Here is a 19,714-nt window from a genome sequence, read left to right on the forward strand (position 1 = left end):
AAATCTGGACAAAAAAATGACAGTATCAAACTTCCCATTCCAGTATTAAAACCATGTATCAACTACTATTAAGCAGTTACAATTATGCATATTCAAGAAACATGAAAAGGAAAGGTTCAGAGGGATATGGCCAAATGCATGAAAATTGAAATGGTAGGCAACTTGGTTGACATAGACAAGTTGGGCCTAAGAGCATGCTTCTGAGCTGTACAACTCTATGACTGTGAACATAATTCTAGAAATTAATCCTGCCATTGTCTTAAGCACACTAAAATAGCACATTGTACTCTTCCTCTAAACTTCATTTCAGTGATGTCAAAGAAATGAATTTGAGCAAGTGTGATCTTCCGGCAATACAAAATAGTGTGTTTAGTGCTCCCAACAAACCCTCACACAACAAAAACTTTAGATTTTGGTATCTGTCAGCAATACATTCTGAAAGCTACATCTTCATGTATATTCTGCAGATTGAGGTGCATTCAATGGAAGGGTTTTTAACTAACTTTCATCTACTGAAATTAGAATTTGAAAAATTACAGGCAATGTATTGGCTTTCCGTTTTCTGATATTTAGATTTGCAAACTGTGCAAAATAAGTAAAAGCATTGTTTTACAGAAAGTGGATTTAGATAGTTGGTCTTATTTTGTTTTCACAACTGACAGTAAATATGAATCTCTGATTCAATTTCAATCCCTAAAATGTAAGTTACAATAAAGAAATTTCTTTCCTTATTAATAAGCATTATATAACCAAAAAAAGCATTATCAAGAAATAGTTGTGAAGAAGATTCAAGTCTCCAGAGTTGACAGAGATAAGATTCCCTTCAATTAACTCATTCCATAAAACTGTTTATCCCCTGAAGTTAAAACCATGAGAGAGATTGGCTAGCAATAAATTCCTGAAGTGTTATTAATCTGCATTTTAAGCACAAAGTGGTTATGTTCCAGATTCTTTATTATCTGCTATTTTTCAATTTTCTATTAATCTATATTACATTTCATAATCACTTTTGCAAATTACAACATAATACTAAGATTTATTAAAATATCATACTTATCCCCTATTTATTGATTCTCATAAAATATAAATTCACCATTGTTGTAGGTAAATTCTTAGGTGGCAACGAGGTGATAGAAAGTGAGATAGATCAGCTGGTTGGGTGGTGCTGTAACAACACAAATCTGTATTTAAAGTCAGCAAGACCAAGGAAATAAATGCAGACTTCAGGAAGGGAAAGTTGGGAGGACGTGCACCAGTCCTCATTAAGGGGCCAGCAATGGAAAGAGTAAACAGCTTTAAGTTCCTGTTTGCCAACATTTCAGAGGCTCTGTCCTGGACACAAAACATGGATGTATCCATGAAGAAGGCACACCAATAGGAGTCATTAGGAGTCTGAAGAGATTTAGTATGTCATAAGAGATTCTATATGTCTATAGATGTACAGTAGATTGCACTCTGACTGAGGAATCATGGCTTGGTATGGAGGCTCCAATACACAAGATCTCAAGAGGCTGCAAAGGATTGTAGTCAGCCAGCTCAATAATGGGCACTATCCTCCTCACCATCAAATGCGCCTTCAAGAGGCACTGCCTCAAAATGGCAGCATCCACCATTAGAGACTTCCATCATCCAGGACATGCCCTCTCCTCATTACCACTAGCAAGGAGGAGGTACAGCAGCCTGAAGGCGCATACTCGATGATTCAGAAACAACTGATTCCCCTCTGCCATTAGATTCCTAATGGTCCATGAACCTCATAATTCCCAATCTTTGTACTGCTTACTTAATCTATAATTTTTAGTAATGTTTGGATACATACATGGAATTATGATATAGTGGCCATTACAGAGACTTGGCTGGCACCAGGGCAGGAATGGATTCTCAATATTCCTGGATTTCAGTGCTTTAAAAGGGATAGAGAGGGGGGGAAAAGGGGAGGAGGGTGGCATTACTGGTCGGGCATACTATTACAGCTACAGAAAGGGTGGGTAATGTAGCAGGATCCTCTTTTGAGTCAGTATGTGTGGAAGTCAGGAACAGGAAGGGAGCAGCTACTCTATTGGGGGTATTCTATATGCTCCCTGGTAGCAGCAGAGATACAGAGGAGCAGATTGGGAGGCAGATTTTGGAAAGGTGCAAAAATAACAGGGTTGTTATCATGGGTGACTTTAACTTCCCTAATATTGATTGGCACCTGATTAGTTCCAAGGGTTTCGATGGGGCAGAGTTTGTTAAGTGTGTCCAGGATGGATTCCTGTCACAGTATGTGGACAGGCCGACTAGGGGGAATGCCATACTAGATCTAGTACTAGGTAATGAACCGGGTCAGGTCACAGATCTCTCAGTGGGTAAGCATCTGGGGGACAGTGACCACCGCTCCCTGGCCTTTAGCATTATCATGGACAAGGATAGAATCAGAGAGGACAGGAAAATTTTTAATTGGGGAAGGGCAAATTATGAAGCTATAAGGCTAGAACTTGCGGGTGTGAATTGGGATGATGTTTTTGCAGGGGAATGTACTATGGACTTGTGGTCGACGTCTAGAGATCTCTTGCAGGATGTTAGGGATAAATTTGTCCCGGTGAGGAAGATAAAGAATGATAGGGTGAAGGAACCATGGGTGACAAGAGAGGTGGAAAATCTAGTCAGGTGGAAGAAGGCAGCATACATGAGGTTTAGGAAGCAAGGATCAGATGGGTTTATTGAGGAATATAGGGAAGCAAGAAAGGAGCTTAAAAAGAGGTTGAGAAGAGCAAGAAGGGGGCATGAGAAGGCCTTGGCGAGTAGGGTAAAAGAAAACCCCAAGGCATTCTTCAATTATGTGAAGAAAAAAAGGATGACAGGAGTGAAGATAGGACCGATTAGAGATAAAGGTGGGAAGATGTGCCTGGAGGCTGTGGAAGTGAGCGAGGTCCTCAATGAATACTTCTCTTCGGTATTCACCAATGAGAGGGAACTTGATGATGGTAAGGACATTATGAGTGAAGTTGATGTTCTGGAGCATGTTAATATTAAGGGAGAGGAGGTGTTGGGAGTTGTTAAAATACATTAGGACAGATAAGTCCCTGGGGCCTGATGGAATATTCCCCAGGCTGCTCCACGAGGCGAGAGAAGAGATTGCTGAGCCTCTGGCTAGGATCTTTATGTCCTTGTTGTCCACGGGAATGGCACCGGAGGATTGGAGGGACCGAATGTTGTCCCCTTGTTCAAAAAAGATAGTAGGGATAGTCCGGGTAATTATAGACCAGTGAGCCTTACATCTGTGGTGGGAAAGCTGTTGGAAAAGATTCCTAGAGATAGGATCTAAGGGCATTTAGAGAATCATGGCCTGATCAGGGAGTCAGCATGGCTTTGTGAAGGGCAGATTGTGTCTAACAAGCCCGATAGAGGTCTTTGAGAACGTGACCAGGCATATAGATGAGGGTAGTGCAGTGGATGTGATCTATATGGTTTTTAGTAAGGCATTTGACAAGGTTCCACACGGTAGGCTTATTCAGAAAGTCAGAAGGCATGGGATCCAGGGAAGTTTGGCCAGGTGGATTCAGAATTGGCTTGCCTGCAGAAGGCAGAGGGTGGTGGTGGAGGGAGTACATTCAGATTGGAGGGATTGTGACTTGTGGTGTCCCACAAGGATCTGTTCTGGGACCTCTACTTTTCGTGATTTTTATTAACGACCTGGATGTGGGGGTAGAAGGGTGGGTTGGCAAGTTTGCAGACGACACAAAGGTTGGTGGTGTTGTAGATAGTGTAGAGGATTGTCGAAGATTGTGGAGAGATAATGATAGGATGCAGAAGTGGGCTGAGAAGTGGCAGATGCAGTTCAACCCGGAGAAGTGTGAGGTGGTACACTTTGGAAGGACAAACTCCAAGGCAGAGTACAAAGTAAATGGCAGAATACCTGGTAGTGTGGAGGAGCAGAGGGATCTTGGGGTACATGTCCACAGATCTCTGAAAGTTGCCTCACAGGTGGACAGGGTAGTTAAGAAAGCTTATGGGGTGTTAGCTTTCATAAGTCGAGGGACAGAGTTTAAGAGTCGCGATGTAATGATGCAGCTCTATAAAACTCTGGTTAGGCCACACTTGGAGTACTGTGTCCAGTTCTGGTCACCTCACTATAAGAAGGATGTGGAAGTATTGGAAAGGGTACAGAGGAGATTTACCAAGATGCTGTCTGGTTTAGAGAGTATGCATTATGATCAGAGATTAAGGGAACTAGGGCTTTACTCTTTGGAGAGAAGGAGGATGAGAGGAGACATGATAGAGGTGTACAAGGTAATAAGAGGAATAGGTAGAGTGGATAGCCAGCGCCTCTTCCCCAGGGCAGCACTGCTCAATACAAGAGGACATGTCTTTAAGGTAAGGGGTGGGAAGTTCAAGGGAGATATTAGAGGAAGGTTTTTTACTCAGAGAGTGGTTGGTGCGTGGAATGCACTGCCTAAGTCAGTGGTGGAGGCAGATACACTAGTGAAGTTTAAGAGATTACTAGACAGGTATATGGAGGAATTTAAAGTGGGAGGTTATATGGGAGGCAGGGTCTGAGGGTCGGCCCAACATTATGGGCCGAAGGGCCTGTACTGTGCTATACTATTCTATGTTCTATGTTCTGTCTTTGCACTGTGCTGCTGCCACAAAACAACAAATTTCATGTCATATAAGAGACTGATAATAAACCTGATACTGATCAACAATTTTTTTTAATTCAAGGAAGAAAAGTAAAATGGTTATATATATTTTTTCCTCAATGTACTGGGTTCTTGATGTTGGAGTCCTTTGCAATAAGGAGTTGTTAAAGAACGGAATTTGCAATTGCTTAGAAGTACAGAGTGCCTGCAAAGATATGGCAGGTGAGAGTACCATCTCTACATTGCAAAAGAAACCAGTGGCAAATCTTGGCATTCCTGTGTACAATTAAGTTAATCTATATTAAGTGCTACAAACATGAATAACATCTAAAATTTGAAATGGATTAATTATTTGAATTTTATCCTCAAGAACATTCATACAGAAAGACATTCCTAAAGGTCATAACTGAATTATCAACTTACATCAGATAAATAAACTTTATTACTCTTTTTGTCGTAAACTTCCACAGTAAATTCATAATTTCGTCCTACTTCCAGAACCCATCTTTCTCCAGGCAGGACAGAAAACCCTGAATTAACCAAAAGACCAAAGTTTAAATTAATTTCAAGCACTCACTGTGACCTCTAGAATATGTATATGTATTTTAGAAAATCTAACAGATTCATACTTGTTTTTCTTTATGTTCCTTATAACGTGTGTGCACTATATGAATCAAGAAAACAAATGTACCTTAAAAGCTTTGACATCTGATCTTTATACCATATTAAATGGTTAATAGCTGGCAGGGAAACAGTGAAATTATAATCTTGAAACCAAAGTTTTACCTGTTTAAGTGATATTATACTAATACATCTTTTAAAACAATTTTTAAAAATTATTTATGTAGTAGAAATTGTAAAAATAATGTGTTCGAAGTTTATTGTGGAGTTAAAGCCGGGACAACTTTATTGTGTGATGGACAAATTGGGATTCAGGTACCTTATGTATCAGATCAGTTCGCTAACAGCTCAAGTTCCGAATTTACAGCTGAAATCTTTCCCTCTAATATTTCTTATATACTGATACAAAGATGTTTGATCTGTATTGCTTAGCTCCACTGTGAAGCAGCAGCTCATGAAGAACTACTCCCTGTAGCTGAGATGGGCTTCCATCTGGCTACATTATCATCGCGGAAAAGTTTCCAAGCATCATTGCTATGCAGAAAACTCACCTCTTAGAAAATGATAGAGAGGAAATGGCTGTTACTGTAGATACCAAAGCAGCAGAGCTAATTTAATTGAAACTAAGTACAACTAAAGTGGGTTATGCTTTAATTTATTCCACCTTAATTAGGCAATTTAATATTTCACATCTCAGTTCATTGAACATTCTGCCAGATAAAATCAATATAATACTAACCTAGAAAACCAGCTTGGACAACATATATTGTACAGTTGGGTAGATGAGAAAGTCCCTGCATGTGAATGTCTTTATTTTAGTTAAACCATAATAAGCCTTGTAATATTTTTTTAAAATGTAGAATTACAAATAATTAGTAGTTACTCAGAAATTGTTATATGCTCTTTATTATCCAAGATGTAATTCTGCATAAGGAAATCAAAAATATTTTAATAACATACCAAACCAACATTAAAATCTAATACTGCAGTCATAATAGTGCAGCATTTCAAAGCACAAGTCTCTGACTTCAGCCTTTATGCAAGTTGACTTCATTTGCTGGCTAGTCTAGATTCATTTATATGCACTGAGACAGAATTAATTAGTATCTCATATCAAATATTCCACCATAGAAATGTGATCACGGTTGATAAAATTTCACATTTAGCTTGAGTTTGACAAATTTAAGTCCAAAACTTCAGTTTTAACCTTAAATAAATAAAGGTAATTATATTTATGTGAACAGTCAATTAGTTGAGATAGATTAGGCAAGTTAAAATAGTCCTTAGATAACAGAAAAAGCTAAGGTGAGAATCAGAGTTACAAGAGTTAGCAAGAAATGGTTTATAAAGTTAGAAAGAAAAATGTCATTCAGGAATGGAAGAACTTTAGAAACCTGTGAAAAGTGACTAAAGAATTGACAAAATGGGCAAAAATGAATATGAAAATAAACTGGCGAGAAATGTAGAATTACAGTGCAAGAGTTTCTACAGTTATGTAAAAAGAGAATGTATTGCATCCTAGCAGTTCAGTCAGGTAAATATAGTACACCTAGATTTCTAAACAAAACATTCAGCGTAAAGCAAAGTATTATTGTAAGAAACATAGGATTATGTACCTGAGGTTAACATATTACTATGGATAGTAGACTGATCAACAGATACCAAAAAATAAAAATAAAAATAAATAAGCATAAATGAGTAGTTTTAAGTCAATGAACTAGCAAGTGGGATGCCTCAAAGATCAGTATTGAGGGCTCTGCTATTTACAATCTATATTAATTAGATATAAGAACTGACAAAACATTTGATGACGATTTGAAAAGGTACACAAAGGGTCTTTTAGGATTTTGACAGGTTAAATGAGTGGGCAAAAAGATGGCAGATGGAATCTGGGGAAGGGAAATGTATAGAGATTCCATGGAACCACGCCGAGAGGGCAACATAAAGTCTGATTTTTAAAAAATATATATACACACACACACACACCTGCCCAACAGGTGGGGGAGTCAAGGTTTACTATCAAACCTTATATGCTCTGTGATCTAAAACTTGAAGTGATCTAATTTAAATAGATGAGATTCTGAGCGGTAGACAGTGTATGATATTTCATCGCAAGTTAAATCTGATTTGACTGGTTTAAAAGGCACAATGCATTTTTAAGTAGAAAAAGAACAAATTCCAATTATTAAATTAATTGATCTCAGGAAAAAAAAGTAAGGCATGAGAAAAGCAAAACTAAAATTATGCAACAGATAAAAGACTTAAAAAAATGATTACTTGGAAAGTTTTCCACATATTTTAAGTATTACTGTACCAACACAAGAAAGTAAGGAAGTAGCAACTCACTTTCGGCACACATTGCTTAGAGACTCACGTTTGGTCAGTTGCACTAAATGAGTTAAATAATAGCACAGCATTTTGTACTCTGCCGCTGAAATTTGAATAGCTTTTTATTTCAAACCAGCTATTAAAAAGTTAATTTTTAGTATTTATGCATAGATTTAAATATTCCAAATAATAAAATGGATAGACTACATACTACTTTGTTAATGATGAAATTGTAGATTTATCATACTATCAATTTTCTGTCTTCAGTTTCCTCGTGCAATCACAAAATACACATCAACATCACATGTTCTGTAATACTAAGACACTACTTTGCTGATATGCTGAAAGAGATGAGTTTTACAGTAAGATGGATTTTTTTTCATTTTAGCATGTTACTACAGGAAATAAAATTATCTGAACAACGCTGTAATAGAAAGTATGTTTTTGAAAAAAGGATACGTTTGTGGGTAAGAAGTAAGATGGTCCATCCTGTATGGACTCCTAAGACAGTGGAGGAGTCAGAATCCAGCCTTGCAACTGTTCCATTTCTTCCTCCAGCAGAGCTCACTTCATTATTTTGTAACTTCAATCTATACTGTTCAGATGGCATCTCAATTTCTAAAAGAGTAATAAGAAATAGATTATTCTAAACATCATAAACAGACAAGTTGAAGTGCAGAGACATGAGTAACTGGTGAAATCTGGACAAAAGGTGTCTCACTGCTGAGATATAATACAGTGCCACCGGCTACATTACCTATTACCATTTGATGATGGTTTATCTAATCAAATGCTTTGTTTAACAAGACATTAAAATATATACAAAGTTTCTTTGGTCTTCAGGTTATAGGCAAATGACCTCTGAATTTAACAATAATCCCTTGCAACTTTGACCACCTTCAACAAAATTCTACCACCAGACAACCTTCCCCTCCCATGCCAGCATTGCAAAGAGGTCATTCACTTTGCAACTTCCTGGTCCACCCTTCCATCTCCGTCAACAAAATAAAGGAACGTTGCTGATGAGGCTAATATGGGAATAACATTCTCTTCCATAGATGCAGCAGGAAGTGGGTGGTGGAACCTTTTTTGAAAGTCATAAAAGCACAAAGCTGATGCTTTGGAAGCATTTTGTTTTAGGATTCCAATTTAGCACTTTTAAAATGTCCTGTGCGTCTCAAAGTGTGTTGACAAAGTTTTGACACCAAGATACATGGAACGTTAGATTATGTGACCAAATGTTAGTGAAAGGACCATTTTAAGAACGAATGCTAGGCAGGCATAGACATTCAGATAGGGAATTGTAGACCAATAGTATGTCAATTAAGAATAACAGTATATAAGTCTCTAGAAATAGAGGAATGTGAAACTAGAAAAGATTGCAGAGACGAGAACGGTAATGCCAAAGATAGCTTTGAAAATAAGAATTAAAGTGTGAAAATTCAGATGCTGCTTAATTGAAAGCTAGTCAGCTAGTAGAACAAAAAAAGGAAATCAGAAAAAAATTGACTTGGTTAAATACCAGGAAAGCAATCAATGTGAAAATAGACAGTTAATCTGCTTATAGTTAAAAGTGCATCATGTAAACATTGTATTCACTAGAACATTTTTTTACGTCAGGATTTGGAGTTCACTTCCAGGTTGCATTGTGCAGGAAGATTTAAATGTGTTTTTATGTTCTATAGATAAATGAAGAAATATTTGAAAGGAAGCATTTTTCAGGGTTATGGAGAAAACATGGGAGTAACTAAATGGACAGAGCCAGGATGAACACAATAGGCCAAATAGCCTCCTTCTGTGCTGTAACCTTTGATTTTGAAGTCTGGTATACTCAATGATGATAGAACAGGACCTAATTGTCAAAATGCAACTGAGATTATCACTGTGGAGTACCATATATGGAAATAAAGTGAGGACAGAGAATGAAAAGCAGATTGTGAAAAAAAAAATTGGTGAAATTTTACCAGTCTAGTCATACCGCAAACCTATCACTGAATGTACATCTGTAAGACTACAACAAATTGACTCTATAACAAATCGACTCTATAAATAGGAAGACTATTTGCTTCTAAAATGGATAAAACATTCATTTAAGGTCTACCAGAAATCAGCAAAAGCATAAAGTGCAGAACATCATTGACAGACATTTGTAGATTAATCATTCTCAATATTCCTACAAGGCATTTAATGGAATTGGAAAAAAATCCAAGGCTACAATTTTAAGTTATATATTTTGTTCCTTTCCCCTCTCCATTTCTTTTGTTATTAGTATCATTTAATGATATAAATAGTTGAACAGAGTGAGGTTAAATGTGTGGGAGTCGTACCACATTGCTGAAAGTAACATATTGAGAACAATACATTTTTTATGAAATTCAATACACGTGAAACATGTATCCAGATCTCTTGTGACGAGTATATTAACAAAGACCAAATGTAAGCCAGCTGTTTTTTAACACACCAAAACAGATTTTGCATAACTCCTTTTTTTTTGCAGTATTCTCCTTAGCAAATGTAATTTTCATGTAAAATTAATGTTGTCTTAACGATGAAAATGCCATGTCCTGTATTTTTACCTGAAGGCCAGGAAGAGGTGTGGCAGTACCTGGGATATTATTTGCAGGGAATCTGTATAAGGGGTATTTTTGTGTCACATTATATGCCTTAGTTGGGTGCATATTCAGGCGATTATGAATCAGGTACTTCACTGGCATAATTTACATATTACTATTCAACTATTTATGGTTCTATTACTATTTATTATTTATGGTGCAACTGTAACGAAAACCAATTTCCCCCGGGATCAATAAAGTATGACTATGACTATACAGTATTAGCCAAGGTACTCACTCTATGGTTATTTCATGAGAGATTTTTAAAAAACAAAGAAATTTAACTTTTGGTTCAATGTTTTAACTCACTGCTAAAGACCTAATGCATTAAACTCGAAAATGTATTTTAATAGCTCAGCTGTTGGTATATATGTATAAAATGCTTCTGTTAATATCAGTACACTAAAAGAAAATTGTTCTTTAGTCTAAAGTTGTTTTCACGCTATCCCAAAAGAACATATTACATTATATGCAAAGTAACATACACAGTTCTGCTTATGGCAGATGCTCATGGGAATTTACCTGTCATTTTTCCATTTACTAATTTAGCAACTTTGTAGTGAACAGAAGCTCCCACTAATAGGTAAACATCATGTGCGGGACTTAAAATTATGTTTTCCAGAATAATAAGACGTATTACTGCAGCAGGAACGTGCTAGAAAAAAAACAAAAGCCACAAGTTAGAATAACTCACCACCTCTAATCAATATCCTACCACATTTCAGGCCATTAAATATTTTATCAAGTGGTAAAATAAACCTATTGAGGAAGTTCAATTCTGAACCTGCAGGAACTTCAATCCAATGTACTCCCATAGTAACAAAACAATACTAATCAAATCTGTGATACCAGGGATCAAACCACTGTGTTTAGTACTCTGTTGATCAAAATTAATTAACAGATTATCAAGTTAATCACAAATAAAGACCCCCCACAACACAGATTATAAGGCTAGCAGGAAGGAGTTTAAGAAAGAAATTAGGAGAGCCAGAAGGGGCCATGAGAAGGCTTTGGCGGACAGGATTAAGGAAAACCCCAAGGCATTCTACAAGTATGTCAAGAGCAAGAGGATAAGATTTGAGAGAATAGGATCAATCAAGTGTGACAGTGGAAAAGTGTTTATGGAACCGGAGGAGATAGCAGAGGTTCTTAGTGAGCATTTTGCTTCAGTATCCCCTATGGAAAAGGATCTTGGCAATTGTAGGGATGACTTACAGCGGACTGAAACGCTTGAGCATGTAGACATTAAGAAAGAGGATGTGCTGGAGCTTTTGGAGAGCATCAAGTTGGATAAGTCACCGGGACTGGACAAGATGTACCCCAGGCTACTGTGGGAGGCGAGGGAAGAGATTGCTAAGCCTCTGGCGATGATCTTTGCATAATCAATGAGGACAGGAGAGGTTCTAGAGGATTGGAGGGTTGTGGATGTTATTCCATTATTCAAGAAAGGGAGTAGAGATAGCCCAGGAAATTATAGACCAGTGAGTCTTACTTCAGTGGTTGGTAAGTTGATGGAGAAGATCCTGAGAGGCAGGATCTATGAACATTTGGAGAGGCATAATATGATTAGGAATAGTCAGCATGGCTTTGTCAAGGGCATATTGTGCCTTATGACCCTGATTAAATTTTTTTGAGGATGTGATTAAACACATTGATGAAGCTAAAGCAGTAGATGTAGTGTATATGGACTTCAGCAAGGTATTTGACACGGTACCCCATACAAGGCTTATTGAGAACGTAAGGAGGCATGGGATCCAAGGGGACATTGCTTTGTGGATCCAGAACTGGCTTGCAGACAGAAGGCAAAGAGTGGTTGTAGACAGGTCATATCTGGCATGGAGGTCGGTCACCAGTGGTGTGCCTCAGGGATCTGTTCTGGGACCCCTGCTCTTCGTGATTTTTATAAATGACCTGGATTAAACATAGAAACATAGAAAATAAGTGCCGGAGTAGGCCATTCGGCCCTTTGAGCCTGCACCACCATTCAGTATGATCATGGCTGATCATCCAACTCAGAACCCTGTACCAGCCTTCCCTCCATACCCCCTGATCCCTTTAGCCACAAGGGTCATGTCTAACTCCCTTTTAAATATAGCCAATGAACTGGCCTCAACTGTTTCCTGTGTTACGTACCCCGTAACTGGGTTGCCAAACCAGCAGAAATGGATCACTCAGTTGGAGTCTGGATTACTAGAACTAAGAAAGGTTTATTAAAGAAACAAGCAACACAGTAATCGAAAGGATAATAAATGCAACAGTTCAGCAATGATAAACACACATGTGCACAGAATTAAGATAACAGCATCAATCAAGCTCTATCGTTGTCTAGGGGTAAATGACCAATTTCAAAGTGACACAAAAGTCCAGTTCGATTTAGTTCAGTTCGCAGTAATCGTTGCCATGGCGATGGACAACGTGGGGGGGGGAGGGAGAGAGAGAGAACGAGAACGACTGATCATTCAGAAACGGCTTCCACTCACAGACCGGCGATATTGCTCACAAGCAGCTTACGGGCGGGTCCTTTGTGCTGTCACCTGAGGTCACCGACTGTGACCCCTCCTCCAGATGCGGTCGATCCTCTGCAGTGAACCCGGCACCCAAGCGAGGGTGGACACACACCGGGTTCCCGCTGATCGTACCTTTCCACCCTGTGCGTTTAAGGTCCGGTACTTCCCACCGACTCGTGAGAGGCGCATCGCTTCCAGGGTCTCGTTACCTCGGGTGTCGTGTGTGTCCTGCCTTAGCGAACCTGTCCCTTTTTATCCCCCTGCTGGGGTATCGCCTGTCCATCACTTCAAACAGTTCAGGGTTCAAAGGGTGAGCCGCTCCAGACAGCTCTCTCTCCCGTCCCTTCATTACACATCTCCAGATCGCTTCATTGTTCCTTATCTCTCCTTCCCCTGAGGACAGGTGGCAGACCAACTGCTGATGCCACTGATGCTAGGTCAGCAAACATCTTAATTTTATGTGTCTTCTCGTCACACCTGTGGTAGAGAATTCCACAGATTCACCACTCTTTGTGTGAAGAAATTTTTCCTAATCTCGGTCCTAAAATGCTTCCCCTTTATCCTCAAACTGTGACCCCTCATTCTGGACTTCCCCAACTTCGAGAACAATCTTCCTGCATCTAGCCTGTCCAATCCCTCTAGGATTTTATACGTTTCAATATCCCCCCTCAATCTTCTAAATTCCAGAGAGTATAAGCCTAGTCGATCCAGTCTTTCATCATATGAAAGTGCTGCCATCCCAGGAATCAATCTGGTGAACATTCTTTGTACTCCCTCTATGGCAAGAATGTCTTTCCTCAGATTAAGGGACCAAAACTGTACACAATACTCCAGGTGTGGTCCCACCAAGGTCTTGTACAACTGCAGTAGTACCTCCCTGCTCCTGTACTCGAATCCTCTTGCTATGAATGCCAGCATACCATTCGCCTTTTTCACCGCTAGCTGTACCTGCAGGCCCACTTTCAATGACTGGTGTATAATGACACCCAGGTCTCGTTGCACCTCCCCTTTTCCTAATCGGCCACCATTCAGATAATAATCTGTTTTCCTGTTCTTGCCACCAAAGTGGATAACCTCACATTTATCCACATTAAATTGCATCTGCCATGAATTTGCTCACTCACCTAACCTACCCAAGTCACCCTGCATCCTCTTAGCATCCTCCTCACAGCTAACACTGCTGCCCAGCTTTGAGTCATCCGCAAACTTGTAGATGCTGCATTTAATTCCCTCATCTACGTCATTAATATATATTGTAAACAACTGTGGTCCCAGCACTGAGCCTTGTGGTACCCCACTAGTCACTGCCTGCCATTCTGAAAAGGTCCCATTTATTCCCACTCTTTGCTTCCTGTCTGCTAACCAATTCTCTATCCACATCAATACCTTACCCCCAATACTGTGTGCTTTAAGTTTGCACACTAATCTCCTGTGTGGGACCTTGTCAAAAGCCTTTTGAAAATCCAAATATACCACATCCACTGGTTCTCCCCTATCCACTCTACTAGTTACATCCTCAAAAATTTCTATGAGATTCGTCAGACATGATTTTCCTTTCACAAGTCCATGCTGACTTTGTCCGATGATTTCACCGCTTTCCAAATGAGCTGTTATCACATCTTTGATAACTGACTGTAGTAGTTTCCCCACCACCGATGTTAGGCTAACCGTCTATAATTCCCCAGTTTCTCTCTCCCTCCTTTTTTAAATAGTGGGGTTACATTAGCCACCCTCCAATCCTCAGGTACTAGTCCAGAATCTAAAGAGTTTTGAAAAACTATCACTAATGCATCCACTATTTCTTGGGCTACTTCCTTAAGCACTCTGGGATGCAGACCATCTGGCCCTGGGGATTTATCTGCCTTTAATCCCTTCAATTTACCTAACACCGCTTCTCTACTAACATGTATTTCCCTCAGTTCCTCCATCTCACTAGACCCTCTGTCCCCTACTATTTCTGGAAAATTATTTATGTCCTCCTTAGTGAAGACAGAACCAAAGTAGTTATTCAATTGGTCTGCCATGTCCTTGCTCCCCATAAATCAATTCACCTGTCTCAGTCTGTAGGGGACCTACATTGGTCTTAACCAATTTTTTTCTTTTCACATATCTATAAAAGCTTTTACAGTCAGTTTTTATGTTCCCTGCCAGTTTTCTCTCATAATCTTTTTTCCCTTTCCTAATTAAGCCCTTTGTCCTCCTTTGCTGGACTCTGAATTTCTCCCAGTCCTCAGGAGTGCTTCTTTTTCTGGCTAATTTGTATGCTTCTTCTTTGGAATTGATACTATCCTTAATTTCCCTTGTCAGCCACGGGTGCTCCATCTTCTCTGATTTATTCTTTTGCCAAACTGGGATGAAAAATTGTTGTAGTTCCTCCATGCGATCTTTAAATGCTTGCCATTGCATATCCACCGTCAACCCTTTAAGTATCATTTGCCAGTCTATCTTAGCTAATTCACGTCTCATACCTTCAAAGTTACCCTTAAGTTCAGAGACTTTGTTTCTGAATTAACTATGTCACTCTTCATCTTAATGAAGAATTCCACCATACTATGGCCACTCTTACCCAAGGGGCCTCTCACGACAAGATTGCTAATTAGCCCTTCCTCATTGCTCAGTACCCAGTCTGGAATAGCCTGCTCTCTAGTTGGTTCCTCGATATGTTGATTCAAAAAACCATCCCGCATACATTCCAAGAAATCCTCTTCCTCAGCACCCTTACCAATTTGGTTCACCCAATCTATATGTAGATTGAAGTCACCCATTATAACTGCTGTTCCTTTATTGCACGCAGTTCTAATTTCCCGTTTAATGCCATCCCCAACCTCACTACTACTGGTGGCCTGTACACAACTCCCACCAGCGTTTTCTGCCTCTTTGTGTTATGCAACTCTACCCATATCGATTCCACATCCTCCCAGCTAATGTCCTTCCTTTCTATTGCGTTAATCTCCTCTATAACCAGCAATGCTACCCCACCTCCTTTTCTTTCATGTCTATCCCTCCTGAATATTGAATATCCCTGAATATTGAGCTCCCATCCTTGGTCATCCTGGGGCCATGTCTCTGTGATCCCAACTATATCATATTCATTAATAACAATCTGCACTTTTAATTCATCCACCTTGTTACGAATGCTCCTTGCATTGACACACAAAGCCTTCAAGCTTGCTTTTACAACACTCCTAGCCTTTATCCAATCATGTTGAAAAGTGGCCCTTTTTGATTTTTGCCCTGGATTTGCCGGCCTGCCACTTTTACTTTTCACCTTACTACTTTTTGCTTCTACCCTCTCTTTACACCCCTCTGTCTCTCTGCACTTGTTCCCATCCCCGTTGTGAACTAACCTCCTCTCTCCTAGTCTCTTTAATTTGATTCCCACCCCCCAACCATTCTAGTTTCAAGTCACCTCAGTAGCCCTCGCAAATCTCCCTGCCAGGATATTGGTCCCCCTAGAATTCAAGTGTAACTCGTCCTTTTTGTACAGGTCCCATCTGCGCCAAAAGAGGTTCTAATGATCCAAAAACTTGAATCCCGGCCCCCTGTTCCAATCCCTCAGCCATGCATTTATCCTCCACCTTACTGCATTCCTACTCTCGCTGTCGCGTAGCACAGGCAGTAATCCCGAGATTATTACCTTTGTAGTCCTTTTTTTCAACTCCCTTCCTATCTCCCTATATTCTCCTTTCAGGACCTCTTCCCTTTTCCTACCTATGTCATTGGTACCTATATGTACCACGACCTCTGGCTCCTCACCTTCCCACTTCAGGATATCTAGGACGCGATCAGAGATATCCCGGACCCTAGCACCAGGGAGGCAAACTACCATCCGGGTCTCTGGACTGCGTCCACAGAATCACCTATCTAACCCCCTTACTATCGAGTCCCCTATTACTACTGCCCTCCTCTTCCTTTCCCTACCCTTCTGAGCTACAGGGCCGGACTCTGTGCCAGAGGCACGGCTACTGTCGCTTCCCCCAGGTAAGCTGTTCCTCCCCCCCCAACAGTACTCAAACAGGAGTACTTATTGTCAAGGGGCACAGCCACAGGGGTACTCTCTAGTACCTGACCCTTCCCCTTCCTCTTCCTAACCGTGACCCACTTGTCTGCCTCCCATGGCCCCGGTGTGACCACCTGCCTGTAGCTCCTCTCTATCAACTCCTCACTCTCCCTGACCAGTCAAAGGTCATCGAGCTGCAGCTCCAGTTCCCTAACGTGGTCCCTTAGGAGCTTCATCTCAGCGCACCTGGTGCAGATGTGGACATCCGGGAGGCTTGGGGACTCCAGGACCTCCCACATCCAGCACCGAGAACAACAAGTTGCCCTCACACTCATACAGCCCTCTCCTCAAATAACAACAAAAATGAATATCAAACCTTCCTTGCCTCGCCCATTTCCACCTAAGCCCGTTGAGCCGAAGCCCTTAAGCCTTCACTCTGCTCCCGGCTTACTCCGCCGCCCGCAAACTCTGCTGCCCGCTGTATAAGGCTCTGTTCCTATTAAATCTTCCGCACTTCACTGCCTGATATCACACGCCTGCGCAGTCCCTCCTCTCTGAACGCCGATGAAAAAAAAACGAACAATTCAAAAATGGCTTCCTCCGCACTCCTGCTCCGATTCTCAGACTTCCTTCTCCGAATTAAACCCGAAGCAGGATTTCTGTCCTTTTAAATCTTCCGCGCTTCATTGCCCAACGTCACACGCCTGTGCAGTCCCACCTCTCTGAACGCCGATGGGAAAAAAACGAAAAATTCAAAAATGACTTCCTCCACACTCCCGCTCCGATTCTCAAACTTCCTTCTCCGAATGAAGAAGTGGAGGGATGGGTTAGTAAATTTGCTGATGACACAAAGGTTGGAGGTGTTGTGGATAGTGTGGAGGGCTGTCAGAGGTTACAGTGGGACATTGATAGGATGCAAAACTGGGCTGAAGTGGCAGATGGAGTTCAACCCAGATAAGTGTGAGGTGGTTCATTTTGGAAGGTCAAATATGATGGCAGAATACAGTATTAATGGTAAGACTCCTGGCAGTGTGGAGATCAGAGGGATCTTGGGGTCCGAGTCCATAGGACACTCAAAGCTGCTGCGCAGGTTGACTCTGTGGTTATAAAAACATACGGCGCATTGGCCTTCATCAATCGTGGGATTGAGTTTAGGAGTCAAGAGGTAATGTTGCAGTTATATAGGACCCTGGTCAGACCCCACTTGGAGTACTGTGCTGTTTTGGTCGCCTCACTATAGGAAGGATGTGGAAACCATAGAAAGGGTGCAGAGGAGATTTACAAGGATGTTGCCTGGATTGGGGAGTATGCTTTATTAGAATAGGTTGAGTGAACTCTGCCTTTTTTCCTGGAGCGACGGAGGATGAGAGGTGACCAGATAGAGGTGTATAAGATGATGAGCGGTATTGATCTTGTGGATAGTCAGAGGCTTTTTCCCAGGGCTGGAAAGCCTAACACGCGAGAGCACAGTTTTAAGGTGCTTGGAAGTAGGTACAGAGGAGATGTCAGGGATAAGATTTTTACGCAGAGAGTGGTGAGTACGTGGAATGGGCAGCCGACGATGGTGGTAGAGGCGGATACGATAGGGTCTTTTAAGAGACTCCTGGACAGATACATGGAGCTCAGAAAAATAGAGGGCTATGGGTAACCCTAGGTACTTTCTAAGGTAAGGACATGTTCCGCACAGCTTTGTGGGCCGAAGGGCCTGTATTGTGCTGTAGGTTTTCTATGTTTCTAAATTGACTGCAAAGCAATAAATCCGATTTTGTGTAACACAGCAGCTGTTGAATCTCTTGTGTTTATGAGTCTGATTCTGTTATATACTAGGTTGTATTAAATGGATACCATAGCAAGAGACAGATAATATTTTGTGTTGTCGGGAAGAGTGTGAAACTTGTTTTTAAATTCAGAAAACCAAAGTGAACAATTTGGTGACATAATATTTCTTTATATTGGCAGAATGTCAATGAATTATAGGAATGAGTTCATAAATTAATAGTTTAGATATCAAAATGCAGCAGTTGTTCTGTCCATACTGGATGTCACAGAACCAGTGGACCACTTCTGAGAATTAATCTGCATGTAGTATCAAGCATCAAATGATTTATAAAAACAGAAATATCTATATGTAAATAAACTGGAAGCATATCTCCACTAAGTATATTTAATGACTTGAGAATGAATAAGATTGGCTGCTTCACAAAATCAGCTTGAATCCCTTTGAAAATGTACATATTGAAAAAAAATGAACTGACAACACAAAAATCTACCTGAATGTAGCCAAAATACAAGTTAAATGACCAATAAATAAGAATGCTCTCTTCAGAAGTTCACATTTTAACTCTCTACAATTACATTTTGCGATCATTTATTGCTTACTATTAGCTTATTAAGAAAAAGACATTTGGATTTATTTACTTATTAAGATACAGAGCTGTACTGCCCTCAACCCCCCGATTTAATCTTAGCTTAATCACAGCACAACTTACAATGACCAATTAACCTATCAACTGGTACATCTTTGGACTGTGGGAGGAAACCGGAGAACCCGAAGGAAACCCATGTGGTCACAAGGAGAATGTACAAACTCCTTACAGGCAGCGGTGGGAACAGAACCCGGGTTGCTACTACTGGAAAGCATTGTGCTAACGTGCCATTGTTTATAGCACATTTTCAGTAGTTTACAGTACATTTTCATTTGTGTTCTGGCATCATTGAAAAAGAGCCCAGGGCCTTTCAGAACTTTTCGGCGGGCTGCAATCATAACAATCTCTTGGGGACTCAGCAGGGGCCAATAAAAAGAAGTGAGGTGTAATCAGAGCGGCCACTGTTGTAGTGGGTAGTGTTAAAATGGCCAGGCTTTGACTCAGTGGGCTTAGGTGAAAACAGGTGTAGGCTTGAACTTAGGCTTGAGAAGTTAGAAGTATAACAGGTGTAGGCAGGATAGTAGTTAAGGCACTGGATGTGGGATTGTAGGGTACCTAATAGATTCCTTGATGACTGCAGGAAATACATCCAACCACA

At 40.5% G+C, this 19,714-nt stretch overlaps 1 protein-coding gene across 1 annotated transcript in view; it reads right to left on the bottom strand.

Moving 5' to 3' along the window:
* The window catches only part of LOC134336991 (nuclear pore membrane glycoprotein 210-like), a 146,805-nt gene that overhangs the window by 93,715 nt on the left and 33,376 nt on the right, over positions 1–19,714 (bottom strand). The window contains exons 6-9 of the mRNA XM_063031734.1: positions 10,706–10,838; positions 8,031–8,189; positions 5,983–6,051; positions 5,046–5,152 (exon numbers count right to left, since the gene is read on the bottom strand). Coding sequence (XP_062887804.1) covers positions 5,046–5,152; positions 5,983–6,051; positions 8,031–8,189; positions 10,706–10,838 — 468 coding nt within the window. The remainder of the gene's footprint in view (positions 1–5,045; positions 5,153–5,982; positions 6,052–8,030; positions 8,190–10,705; positions 10,839–19,714) is intronic.

This window comes from Mobula hypostoma, chromosome 23, assembly GCF_963921235.1.
Source record: "Mobula hypostoma chromosome 23, sMobHyp1.1, whole genome shotgun sequence".
In the NCBI taxonomy this organism is placed as follows: domain Eukaryota; kingdom Metazoa; phylum Chordata; class Chondrichthyes; order Myliobatiformes; family Myliobatidae; genus Mobula; species Mobula hypostoma.